The following is a 13,070-nucleotide window of genomic DNA, read 5'->3' as shown; positions in this document are numbered from 1 at the left end:
ATGAAATTTTTTTTAAAAAAACTAAGCAGCTATGAATCTGTGAAGTAATTTTAAAGTTGCCTATAAATACTATTGCACATTGAGGTGAAACTTGACACCAACAACTTTCTCTTTCTTTTTCTTATCTGAAACAAACTTGTGTGAGTTCCTCTCTTTCTCATAACACACACTCATACATACACTCATTTTACTTCATAATTGAATAACACGTTATATTTTATTGTTTGTTTTTGTTCATAATAGGTTAAGGAGTGAGAAGATGGGGAAAGAAGTAGAAAAAATTGACTTTGAAAAAGTGATTGAAGAATTTGAGAGGATAACAAAAGATGCTGAGAATGTTCAAAAAGAAACATTGAGAAAGATTTTGGAAGAAAATGCATCAACCGAATATTTGCAAAGTTTAGGACTTAATGGAAGAACCGATCCTGAAAGTTTCAAGGCTTGTGTTCCATTGGTCACATACAAAGATTTAGAGCTTCATATCCAAAGAATAGTTGATGGAGATGTTTCTCCTATTCTCACTAGAAAACCAATCAGAGTTATATCCTTAAGGTATGAAGAAGAGAAATATTCTTACTCCAATAGTAAATTTTCTCATTTGAATTTGAAATGGTTAGAAGTTTTTTAATTTGAAAAAGTGTTATGTTTTTGCAGTTCTGGCACTAGTCAAGGAAATCGAAAATGTATTCCATGGAATGATGAATTGTTTAAAACCACAGTACAGATATATCAAACCTCTTTTGCTTTTAGGAACAGGTATTATTCATTATCAATAAATCACTTTAATTTTTTAATATCAAATCGATGTCGGACACCAATACATGTTGTGCACTAGGCATTACTTTGAACTTACAAAACCTAACAAACATTCATTTTATAGAGATTTTCCAATCCAAGATGGAAAGGATTTAAGCTTTATCTATGGCAACAATGCACCACCAAAAAAAGGGGGCGTGATACTAGGAACAGCCACATCGAATGTACTCGGAAATCCAGGATACAAGAATGCAATGCAAGCACTTAAATCTCCAAGTTGCAGTCCAGATGATGTAATTTTCAGTCCTGATTTTCAGCAATCACTTTACTGCCACATCTTATGTGGACTACTTTTTAGAGAAGAGGTTCAATCAATTTCATCAACATTTGCACACAGTATTATCTATGCTTTCAGAACATTTGAAAAAGATTGGGAAGAACTTGTTAATGATATAAAAAAAGGCGTTCTTAGCAGCAGAATCACCGTTCCTTCCATTAGAATTGCTATGTCCAAATTGTTGAAACCGAATCCTGAACTAGCTAACTTGATCCACAAGAAATGCAAAGGATTAAGAAACTGGTATGGGTTGATACCAGAGCTTTTTCCTAATGTTAAGTACATTCAAGCAATTATGACAGGTGCAATGGAACCCTATTTGAAAAAATTGAGACACTATGCTGGAGAAGTTCCTTTATTAACTTCTGAGTATGGTTCTTCTGAAGGCTGGATCGGTTCGAACGTGAATCCGAAAGTAGCTCCAGAATTTGCTACTTATGTTGTTCTTCCACAAGTTGCATACTTTGAATTTATTCCATTGATACAACTTGATGGAACTAGGTTAGAACTCGAGCCAGTTGGTTTAACTGATGTCAAGATTGGTGAGGAGTATGAGATTGTTTTAACCAATCCTGCAGGTTTATACAGGTATAGGTTAGGAGATGTAGTAAAGGTTATGGGGTTCCATAACTCAACTCCAGAAATCAAGTATATGCGTAGGAGCGGTCTTTTGCTTACAATAACCACTGATAAGCATAGTGAGATTGATTTGCAATTATCAGTAGAAAATGCATCCAAGTTTTTAGCTGAGGAGAAAATAGAGGTGATTGACTATACTAGCTACATTGATTTATCCACAGAGCCAGGACACTATGTTATCTTCTGGGAAATTAGTGGTGAAACAAGTGATGAAGTGTTGTGTGAGTGTTGCAATTGTTTGGACAAGTCTTTTATTGATCCAGCTTATATTTTCTATAGAAATTGCAAAGGTATTGAGGCTCTTGAACTCCGAGTTGTTGGGAAAGGGACATTCCAAAAGATTCTTGAGAGCCAAGTTGAAAGAGGTGTACCTGTGAGTCAGTTCAAGACACCTAGGTGTGTTGGTTCTACAAACACCACAATGTTGCAAATTTTGTTGAAAAATGTTGTCAAGAGATATGTTAGTACTGCTTTTAATTGATTTATTTCAATTAGAGAAAAATAAAATTATCAGTTTGATAAATTATTTAAATATGTGGTTGACAATAATTGTGGATAGAAGAAGTCTACATGATTGGTTGGTAAGAGAATTAAGACTGTTTAATTGAATTGGAGTCAATAAATGTCATGATTGCCAAAATAAAATGGAAAGATCATACAAATGTACCTTTTATGTCCATATAATACAAGTAATAATAAAATTGAAGAAATTAAAATCATTTTAAAATTTTTTTAAGGGTTAAATATGTTTTTAGTCACTATAAAATTACTAAAAATGACTATTAGTCCCTATAAAAAAATATTGACTTTAAGTCCCTATAAAATTACTTTTTCATACAATTTTAGTTCATATACACAGACTAAAACTGCGGGCAAAAGTAATTTTATACGGACTAAAAGTCAATTTTTATTATAGGGACTAAAACCCAAAATTGAGATATTTATAGGGACCAACAACATATTTAACCCTTTTTTTAATCGTAATATATATTTAGTGGGCGAACTTTGATTGGACCCATGAAGACATGATTTATAAATGAGTCAGCTTAAAAAGTGTTACAAGATGGTTAGTATAAGCCCTAGAGGTCAATAATTTAATTAGAACTTGGTACTTTTATCAAATTATCCATTAATAATAATAAGAAGTTTCTTTATTATGTCTGTTTTTTTGGTTTTCACCACCAGTATCTGGCCCACTGGATTGACTAATACGATTCGAGGTTCAATTCTAGCATCAAGTGGTTCCGTCCACCTCCCGATCGCAGCTACAGAGGATTGAACTGTGGTCCTCGCTACCAAGTCCAGCGTCAATCACCACTGGACAACTAAGGATTGATGAAGCATTAAGTGTGACTTGATTAGGAGATCCCATTTAACATATTCTTAGAGTATCCTTAGTCAAGTTTTATTGTGAAGTAGAATAACATTAAATCATTAGACTATTATATGGATAAACTAATGATCACTGTAGCAACCTGCCTTAAAAATTTAGCTTTTAGAGTCGCCACCTATTCTGAAGGGCGAATAGGAAACCCTACGCAGTTTAGAGATCGGGGTAAGTTATTATAATCAGGTCGAGGGAAGGTGTTAGGCACCCTCAACCCTTTCCTATTGGCTTTGAATCTAAAGTAAAGGTTTTATGGCTAAAAAATAAGGTTTAATAGCTAAGGAATTGAATAGGGGAAAATTGAGATTTTAGGGAGGGGGACTCGCCTTGTTGCCAAGTGCCTACGTATCTCCTTATGGAGAATCAGAGTCAACGTAGTTCGGGGACAAGGTTGTACGCCTTAGAAATAGAGTTGAATGTGTCGACGGTATTTTGAATTACCGTTTCGCAGTTTTTGAATTAGGATGAAAATCCGTAGTTTGATTTGAAGCGTTTTGAATATTTTAAGTTTTGGGGCGTACAACCCTGATTTGATATGGCACCGTTAGATGCGATGACCAATAGATTTGGTCAGTATAGCTAACGGATTAAGGGGCATTGCTGGTTACTCAGATCAATAGATTGATCGTCGCGGGCAGCAAATTAGAGGTGTTTTAATTTGTGTATTTTTATCTCTCGTCTAAAGCGACTGATAGCTTCAGTCGGGTCAAGGAGAGAATTAATAAGAGTCAATTGAATTAAAATTAATCTTTTTATTTTTGCTTTTAAAAACAAGATATACTAAGTAAACCACTCATTAGATCCAATAATCAAAATTATTTGAATTCACATAATTAATTAAAAACATATTCTAAAACCAAACTACAATAATTAAATTGAAAATAAAAATTAATAGTATAATCATTCAACAATAATAATAATTAATGTAGAGAAACAAACAAAAATAAAGAAGAAGAAAGAAAGCTTAACGTTACGTAGCCTTCATCTTCTTGCTTCTAGCTTGAGATTTTTTTGACTTTTCCACCAATTATAGTAGCCAATTACCAATTGACACATGGCCTTCTCATTTTAAACTTCTTCATCTCTTTCCCTATTCTCTCATAAAAAAACTAATACACAAATTCTCAAAAATCACTTTAGCAACAGTCAGTAGTACGATAGGATACATCAAAGCAACATTAAAGAAAAAGTAGAAACAAAAATCAAACCCAAAGCAAATTAAAGCAAACACCGTGACGGTGGTGCAAAGGATCTTGGCGGTGCTGTTCGATGATGGCCGAGTTTCGTCCGAAACGGTTCACGGTGGCCTGGCTTGTGATCGATGAGGTGGCCGTGCGTGGGGTCGTTTTGGCGGTGTGCGGTGGCTGTTGCGTGGTCGAATCGGTGAGTCGCGGCGCTCGTGATTGTTGCGCGGAGGCTGACGGCGGCGCGATCTGAAGTGGATCTCCGGTGGCGGCGACTTTGATTATGACGGTGGAGGAGACGTTTATTCTTCTTTTCTTTCTCCCTGCAAAATTACTTAAAAGCGTCGGAGATTTTGGTCAGCGGTTGCCGGCGATGGTGAAGATGACGCTGTCACGCTATTGGCCTGATATTGTCATCTGAAAACAAAACATAACAAAACAACAAAACTTGCCAAATGACATTTATGTGTATTATGCGGTTAACTTCACAAAACTTAGCATTAGGTACTTGTCTTTTCCTTTGCTGTTAGTAATATGGATGGAGAATATATATATATATTAAGCCTCCCTTTCTTTGTGATTCAAAAGAGTATATGTACTGCGTGAATGATGCTTATCTGTGTGTGAAAATATATACAATGAGAGTGATAGGTATGTGTGTGGAGTCAGAACGTGAGAATCTCCCCTGAATCAAAATTGGCCTCTCTTCTCTTTTTTTTTCGCCCCCTCCAGGATTAGAAAAAAAGTCCTTTTATCATCTACAAATTAGGTTAGGGTTGCTAGTGGGCCTGGTATCCAATCAACCTAATAACCCAAAATTAATATACTTATAATATTAACCTAAAATAAAATACTGATTATTCTAATCCTAATAATAATAATAACTTTAATCCGAATAATAATCATAATATTATTTCAACTGTTTAATAATAATACTAAATCCTAATATTAATAAATAATAATGGTTTTAGTAAAATTATAACAATAAAATAAATATTGATTAATTATTATAAAAGAAAACAAACCTTCTACAGATAAATTGGGCCAACTGGTTGGGCCCAAATACCTGTTTATTACACCCCTGCTTTGACTCAAAACGGTTTATAAGAGAATGAGTTTAACAATAGAGATGTTTAAACCCCATGACCCTTATTTTAATACCACTGATGAATTAATAGACGTAGATTTTCATCGGGCAAATTTTGGGGTATGACAGCTGCCCCTGTTCAATCTTCTTAAACCTGAAGAATTAGATAGGCACGTCTGCCTATCATGATCTAAAGGTAGAAGATGATTGGACACTGAAATGCCCTGAAATTTGCATGGGAAAAAATTCTGTAGGAGATGGGCTTACAGATGCCACCCAAGGTAGATACCATTCTTTCTTTTTTTTTTTTTTGGAGCAGATGCTCTTTTTTTCAAGAGCTACGTATTTTAATCGTAGCGTGGCCTGAAAAGGCAACCTTGTTTTTATGCAATGTTTATGATGCATGATGCATGATGCAGTGCGCTTCTCAAAATAAATGAGAGCCATGTATGTATATGCGTAATGTAGGAATGAGGTTAGTTAGTTGAAATGATGCATGATTGTTAGTTACGTTAATCGAAGTATGTTAGTAATTCTAAAAAGAAAGATAGCACCTTTGATTGTTTGTTGATGATGTTTTGGAAGATATCACTGCCGAGGGACTAACGTGATAAACCCAATTGAAGAACGGTTTAAAAATCTTGTATGCCTGGAAAAGCTCCTAGAAAGGATGGAATACGCTTTAAAGAAGACTGCCTGAAAAGGCTCCTGAAAAGGAATAGCGAGGACCTTCTGTTGGTTGTGTAATTGGCTTGCTATGGTCAGCAAGCCTCCGCAGTTTGTGAACCCCTACTTACTATAGTTCTAGTAAGTCTTCGTAGTTTGTGAACCCCTCACTTACCATAGTGCTGGTAAGCTACTCGCAGTTTGTGAACTTCTCACTTACCATAGTGCTGGTAAGCTACTCGCATTTTGTGAACCTCTCACTTACCATAGTGCTGGTAAGCTACTCGCAGTTTGTACCTCTCACTTACCATAGTTCTGGCAAGTTACATCGCAGTTTGTATCTCTCACTTACCATAGTTCTGGCAAGCTATGCGCAGTTTGTATCTCTCACTTACCATAGTTCTGGAAAGCTACGTCGCAGTTTGTATCTCTCACTTACCATAGTGCTGATAAGCTACTCGCAGTTTGTATCTCTCACTTACCATAGTTCTGGCAAGCTACGTCGCAGTTTGTATCTCTCACTTACCATAGTGCTGATAAGCTACTCGCAGTTTGTATCTCTCACTTACCATAGTTCTGGCAAGTTACTCGCAGTTTGTATCTCTCACTTACCATAGTGCTGGTAAGCTACTCGCAGTTTATATCTCTCACTTACCATAGTTCTGGCAAGTTACTTGCAGTTTGTATCTCTCACTTACCATAGTGCTGGTAAGCTACTCGCAGTTTATATCTCTCACTTACCATAGTGCTGGTAAACTACTCGCGGTTTGTATCTCTCACTTACCATAGTGCTGGTAAGCTACTCGCAGTTTATATCTCTCACTTACCATAGTGCTGGTAAGCTACTTGTAGTTTGTGGACCCCAATAGGATTGCTTGCTATAGTTCTAGCAAGTTCACCTGCACCAATAGGATCATCTGTCCTAGTTCGGACAATTCAGTTGCACCAAAGGAATTACCTGCCATAGTTCTGACAAGCGTACCTGCATAAGAGTGATCGCCTGCTATAGTTCTAGCAAACTTACCTGCATGGAAAAGATTCACCTGTTCGGAGACTCACGACTCGAGGGTCGGTGAAAATACACCAATCACAACACGAGGGTTGGAAACTAGGCTTTTGTAGTATGATTCGAATTTTGATGTAATAGTGAGACGGGAACTGATTACCAGACGGGAACTGGGTTTAATGATGGTTTGGACTGCCAATAGAAATTGGGCTTTTTGTGATGTGTAAATGCACTAGATGATATGCGTATGCTAATGCGTATGTATGTATGCTAATGATGATGCAATCCCGAGATTTTATCTCCTTAAACCCATTGAGCTTGTTTACTCCATGCTTGCACTTATACCCTGACTATGCTTATGCTGGCTTTGTAATGTTTATGTATGCTTATGCTTATGCGTACGTTTGGTTGACGTAATGAGTGGAACGAAGTAATGTCTTCTGTAAGATTACCTGAAAAGGTTTTTTTTTTGGAATGGATGTGAACATTTGTCTTAGAGAAGACTACCTGAAAAGGTTCTTAGAGTAGATAGAAATTTGTCTTAAAGAAGACCACCTGAAGAAAGTTCTTAGCAAAGAATGAAGAATGTCTTTAAGGACGACTACCTGAAAGGGTTCTTAGTAAGGGCTGAAGTTTGTCTTAAAGACCGCCTTGAAAAGTTCGTAGAATATCTTAAAGAAGACGACTTGAAGAGGTTCCTAAAAAGGAAGACAAATTGTCTTGAAGTAGACTACCTAAAAAGGTACTTAAAATTTCCTGAAGAGGACTACCTGAAAAGGTACTTAGGACAAGAATGTCTCGAAGAAGACTACCTAAACAGGTACTTAGAAGAAATGTCTTGAAAAAGACTATCTAAAGAGGTTCTTGGAAATGGTGATAATTTGTCTTGCATAAGACAGCTTGAAGAAACTCCTAGAAAGGATCGTGAGATTCGTCTTAAAGAAGACCACATAAAGAGTTACGGTGTAATGTATCAGCCAATATATGCAATGCATGATTTGTATGTATTTGTATGATGCTCCAATGGTAGGTTGTTGATAACCAAAGCGTATATAGCTTGCTGGAGTTGCAGGTTTGTTTGATAAGGTGGGGTGTGATGCTAGCGCGATTTCCCAATACCTGTTTTGTTTGAACTTTGAAGATCGTAGTTAGGAGAAAGATTTGTTCGATGTTGTAAGGTGCGAGAACGCCTTTTTCCTTTTGTTGTGCGCCTTGCCCCAGTTTGATATTTTTTAGGAGTACCCCACGCCTTTAAACTTTGGAGGTTCTCCACACTTTTAACCTTTGAATTGTTTGCCTTATGGATTTGATATCCAATGCCCCAGTGTTCAGTGGAGAAGGTGCCTATGATCTCCAAGTTATGAGGGAAGTGCCCCGAGGAATAACCTCGTCGGATGCTTTGCCGTTTAGATTAAAGGGTGTGCCCCTGATCTCCAGGTTATGGAAGGTTATCCATGGTGTTCTATCCTTTGAATTTGAATTCTTCCCATGTTTGACATGCCCCTGTTTGAGATTGTTTCGAGATGTGCCCCAAGTCGATTGAACCTTAGGAAGACTGCCCCTAGTTAATAGGATGTTCGATTGTATGCCCCTGTGCTCCTTGAAATTTTTGCCCCTGTTTAGGAGAACCCCCTAGATGTGGTTCCCCCGACTCCAGGGTCTTTATTAGGAATGATCACCTTTGATTAACCCATTTCGAGATTTCCTCGATGCTAAGTGTATACTCGTAGATGGTGTTGTACTTTTTGAGAAGTAGCTCCAATGGAATGCGTATGCCAATTTTGAAATCGAAGTCCGTAATGAATTAGGACCGGATGGTTTTGAAAAGAATGCTTGAAGAAGCATAGCGATTAGAAGTAGTTTTAACAAACATAGGAGTCAGTATAACAAATCCTGCTTAATATGCTTTCATGGTTAACCTGGCCTCAATTAGGACTTTTAAATGTTGTAACTTGGCCTGGTTCATGTTTTAAGAAACAATGGATATAAGGCTCAAAATTTTATTTATCCCACCCCTTTCTCCTTGATGTTCTCCAGATCCTAAAAATTCTACTAATCCAATGGATGTGCTTTGTTTGCAAGAGAATCGTTTTAGTTTCGATGTTGAGCAGAAGCCTTAATAGAGATCCAAGCATTGATGAAAATATTGTGAAGATCCAAGCATGGATGCGAAGCTTTGATGATTTAGCAGTCACCAAATTATCCCTTGTATTTAGCCTTTGTTTTTATCCCTTATTTTTGCATGAACCAATTCTTTTGAATTTGATCCATCGGGATGCCCTAAATTTTGCCTAAGTCGTTTTTTTTTATTCATGGAATTTTTGACTTAGCGGGCGCTTTTCTCCTTTTTCTTTTGAATACTCCTTTTGAGATTGATCCTTGGATATTGAATATTGTGACTGCTATGTTGATTTTGATTTGTAAGCTTCGCCTTTGATACTTCCTCGGTCTTGAATAATGTGATGAGGAAGAAGGTGTTGCAAATGTTACCTCCATTGCTTCCTCAATCTTGGATGAATGCGAGGAAGAAGATATGCTTGAACCTTTGCTTGAATCCTTGCTCGGATTGACTGATTCTCTTGACAACCAAAATACACCATTGAATTAATCGAAATCTACCCATACCCCTGGTTAAAATCAAGGTTTTTTTTGAAAAAGTAAAAACAAACTCCAACTCCTGGCTCGAGGGGGTGACGAGGGATTAACATCCTTATATCTCCACTGTTTGGGAATGGAAACAATGCCTGTACATCCTCGGCTCGGTCTTACCTTGAAAGCATATGTTTAGCTGGACTTAGTCATTTGTATTCGTCATTCTCCCTCAAGTTTGTTAATAACCCTAAAAATAGGAGTGTGTGACTGGAAAGTCATAGTAGTGAGTGAATGAAGTGAATGAATTGATTCCAGAACCTGCATGATCATCCCATTAGAATTGCTAATCCGAAGGTACAACTTTTATCCTGAGTGACACTTAGCGATCGTAGGGGTTGAAATTCTGAGCATGGTAAACACCTATTGATCCTAGGGACAATCTCCTTTGTAGATCCATTGATCTTGTTTTGCTCCTTAGTTGATGAACTTGTAGAAGTGAAGTGTAACCTCGAGTTCTTCTTGGACATGTCAAACCTGTTGAGAATAAATCGTCAGCGGTGGGTTTTCGTCGTATCGGAACTTCATGAGTTTCCTTTAACTGAACCTCTTTTGCTTTTCCCAAGGATAGTATCACCTATGACCTTTTTTCCTTTGGTATGGGGTTGACATATGTCGCATTCCCTCCATCGTAGTCATGCACCTTTGTTCAGGGTATTGCCCCAGTTGGACTGACCCTTGCCCCTAGGTTATCGTAGAGCGTCCTTGTAAATTTGATATGTTCCTGATGAACCCCTTTATGACTAGATACATATTGAGTGTATTTATGAGGGAACTCTTTGTTGAACTAATCCTTGCTCGATGACAACCTTTATTGTATTTATAATCCTGTTATGACAAGGCATGGACATGCGGAAGGCGTGGTGAAAGACATCCTCTTTCCCTTAGTAAGACTAAGATCATTCTCAATAGTTTATTCTCCTTTCTCCATAGTCTACAATCCTTTTTCTTTGCGAGTATCAGGAAATCGGCTAGCGCGGTAAGTGTGGATGCGGGTGAAGATGCAAATGTAAATGTATGATTGCATAAAAATGCAAATGCATGGGTATGTGAGAGACTCCTTGTATTATAAATCCTTGTATGCAATGCAGACGTGTGATGTGTGATCCTAGGGATAGCCTTAAAGGCGACACTTAGACCCTTGTGGAATCTTTGCAAGATAGATGTTGTGACACGCCAAGGGAAATCCCTTAGATTAGGGAGTATGTGGAAGGTAGCGGCTGGTGACCATTCAAGACAGTCACCAAGTCTCATGGCCATCGAGAGGCCAATCAACGTGTACCAATGAATTTGTCCCTCGTGGGAAGGTTCTCTATGCGGAACACAACCTATCTAAGGACGATATGGACGAAGAGAAATCCCTACAGGCTAGGGATGAAAGACGTAGAGATGGGAATCCAAACCCTACAAGTTAGAGGGTGCGCAGAAACAAACATGGAGTGACCGTTCAGGACAGTCACTAGATCTCATAGCCATCGAGAGGCCAATCAAACGCATGCTAATGAAGTTGTCCTTCGGGGAAGGACGTGTCGTTGTGAAAACACATGGATGTAAAAGAAAGTCCCTATAGGCTAGGGAGTACGTAGGAGTAAGCATGGGGTGACCGTTCGAGACAGTCACTGAGTCGCATGGCCATCGAGAGGCCAATCGACGTATGCTAACGAAGATGTCCTTTGTGGGAAGGACACGGTTTTGGAGTTAGAATCCCTACGGGCCAGGGAACACGTAGGAGCACCTGCAAAAATTAAAATGCAAGGCATTCGCAGTATATAAATTGCACATATATAATAAGCATGTAAGCACATAAGCCCTAGGTTCATAGGTTCGACGTAACAGCTTAGGGTGCCTACCCTTCCCATTGGTATGTTCTAGAAGGTCTCATGGGGTCGTTCGTAGCCGCCGAGACTTTTTGTCTCTTTGGATTTTAGAACAACTCATTTATCCATGAGGTTCGAGTTTTAGGGGTAGGTTCCTAGAGAGATCAGCCAAATACCAAGTCTAGCCCTCAACAAGGTCAAGCCTCGTATCAGACCTTTCCGGATATTCAACCCACTCTGAGTGGAATTATAATAAGACTCGTAGGCGATGTAATTCCCCTCTGGTCTTAAATATAATTCCCACGCTTAGGTTTAACGCAATTTATATATCCCAGAAAATACAGTAAAACAAGTAATTAAATAAACATTTAAAAATTACTGTAAAAGAAAATTACTGTAAATAAAACCGTAAATAAATAAATAAATAAATTACATATTTAAATAAAAAAGAAAAACCTAAATCCTAATCCAAAACCCTAATTTTGGCAAATTAGCCAAACCCTAAAAAGTTCGCCAAAACCCTAAATGATTCGCCAAAACCTAAACCCTGCCAAAACCTATAGGAGCATAATAATTTACAATTTTGTTATCACTAGTCCCCAGCAGAGTCGCCAGCTATAGCAACCTGCCTTAAAAATTTAGCTTTTAGAGTCGCCACCTATTCTGAAGGGCGAATAGGAAACCCTACGCAGTTTAGAGATCGGGGTAAGTTATTATAATCAGGTCGAGGGAAGGTGTTAGGCACCCTCAACCCTTTCCTATTGGCTTTGAATCTAAAGTAAAGGTTTTATGGCTAAAAAATAAGGTTTAATAGCTAAGGAATTGAATAGGGGAAAATTGAGATTTTAGGGAGGGGGACTCGCCTTGTTGCCAAGTGCCTACGTATCTCCTTATGGAGAATCAGAGTCAACGTAGTTCGGGGACAAGGTTGTACGCCTTAGAAATAGAGTTGAATGTGTCGACGGTATTTTGAATTACCGTTTCGCAGTTTTTGAATTAGGATGAAAATCCGTAGTTTGATTTGAAGCGTTTTGAATATTTTAAGTTTTGGGGCGTACAACCCTGATTTGATATGGCACCGTTAGATGCGATGACCAATAGATTTGGTCAGTATAGCTAACGGATTAAGGGGCATTGCTGGTTACTCAGATCAATAGATTGATCGTCGCGGGCAGCAAATTAGAGGTGTTTTAATTTGTGTATTTTTATCTCTCGTCTAAAGCGACTGATAGCTTCAGTCGGGTCAAGGAGAGAATTAATAAGAGTCAATTGAATTAAAATTAATCTTTTTATTTTTGCTTTTAAAAACAAGATATACTAAGTAAACCACTCATTAGATCCAATAATCAAAATTATTTGAATTCACATAATTAATTAAAAACATATTCTAAAACCAAACTACAATAATTAAATTGAAAATAAAAATTAATAGTATAATCATTCAACAATAATAATAATTAATGTAGAGAAACAAACAAAAATAAAGAAGAAGAAAGAAAGCTTAACGTTACGTAGCCTTCATCTTCTTGCTTCTAGCTTGAG

The 13,070-nt window shown here is 37.6% G+C and overlaps 1 protein-coding gene across 2 annotated transcripts; it reads left to right on the top strand.

The window, feature by feature from the left end:
- Nucleotides 1–2,273, top strand: LOC131618293 (jasmonoyl--L-amino acid synthetase JAR6-like). Of its 2 annotated transcripts, XM_058889546.1 has the most exons (4): nucleotides 1–28; nucleotides 276–552; nucleotides 655–756; nucleotides 881–2,273. In XM_058889546.1, the coding sequence occupies exons 1-4, from the start codon at nucleotides 1–3 to the stop codon at nucleotides 2,211–2,213; spliced, it is 1,740 nt and encodes a 579-aa protein (XP_058745529.1). In that variant the 3' UTR covers nucleotides 2,214–2,273. The 2 variants fall into 2 exon arrangements, with proteins under 2 accessions (XP_058745529.1, XP_058745530.1); XM_058889547.1 differs by lacking the exon at nucleotides 1–28 and having other exon boundaries at nucleotides 260–552.
- Nucleotides 2,274–13,070: the final 10,797 nt, after the last annotated feature.

Source organism: Vicia villosa, linkage group LG7 (genome assembly GCF_029867415.1).
Source record: "Vicia villosa cultivar HV-30 ecotype Madison, WI linkage group LG7, Vvil1.0, whole genome shotgun sequence".
Taxonomy (NCBI): Eukaryota; Viridiplantae; Streptophyta; class Magnoliopsida; order Fabales; family Fabaceae; genus Vicia; species Vicia villosa.
Note: the sequence above shows the minus strand (reverse complement) of the source record. Positions and strands in the feature narration are given on the sequence as shown.

Excerpts from the sequence above, each read along its gene's own strand:
- LOC131618293 (XM_058889546.1), top strand. The coding sequence starts at position 1 with ATGAAATTTTTTTTAAAAAAACTAAGCA. Across the intron at positions 29-275 it reads TTTTTTAAAAAAACTAAGCA|AAAAAATTGACTTTGAAAAA; the intron begins GCTATGAATCTG and ends GGAAAGAAGTAG. Across the intron at positions 757-880 it reads TCTTTTGCTTTTAGGAACAG|AGATTTTCCAATCCAAGATG; the intron begins GTATTATTCATT and ends TTCATTTTATAG.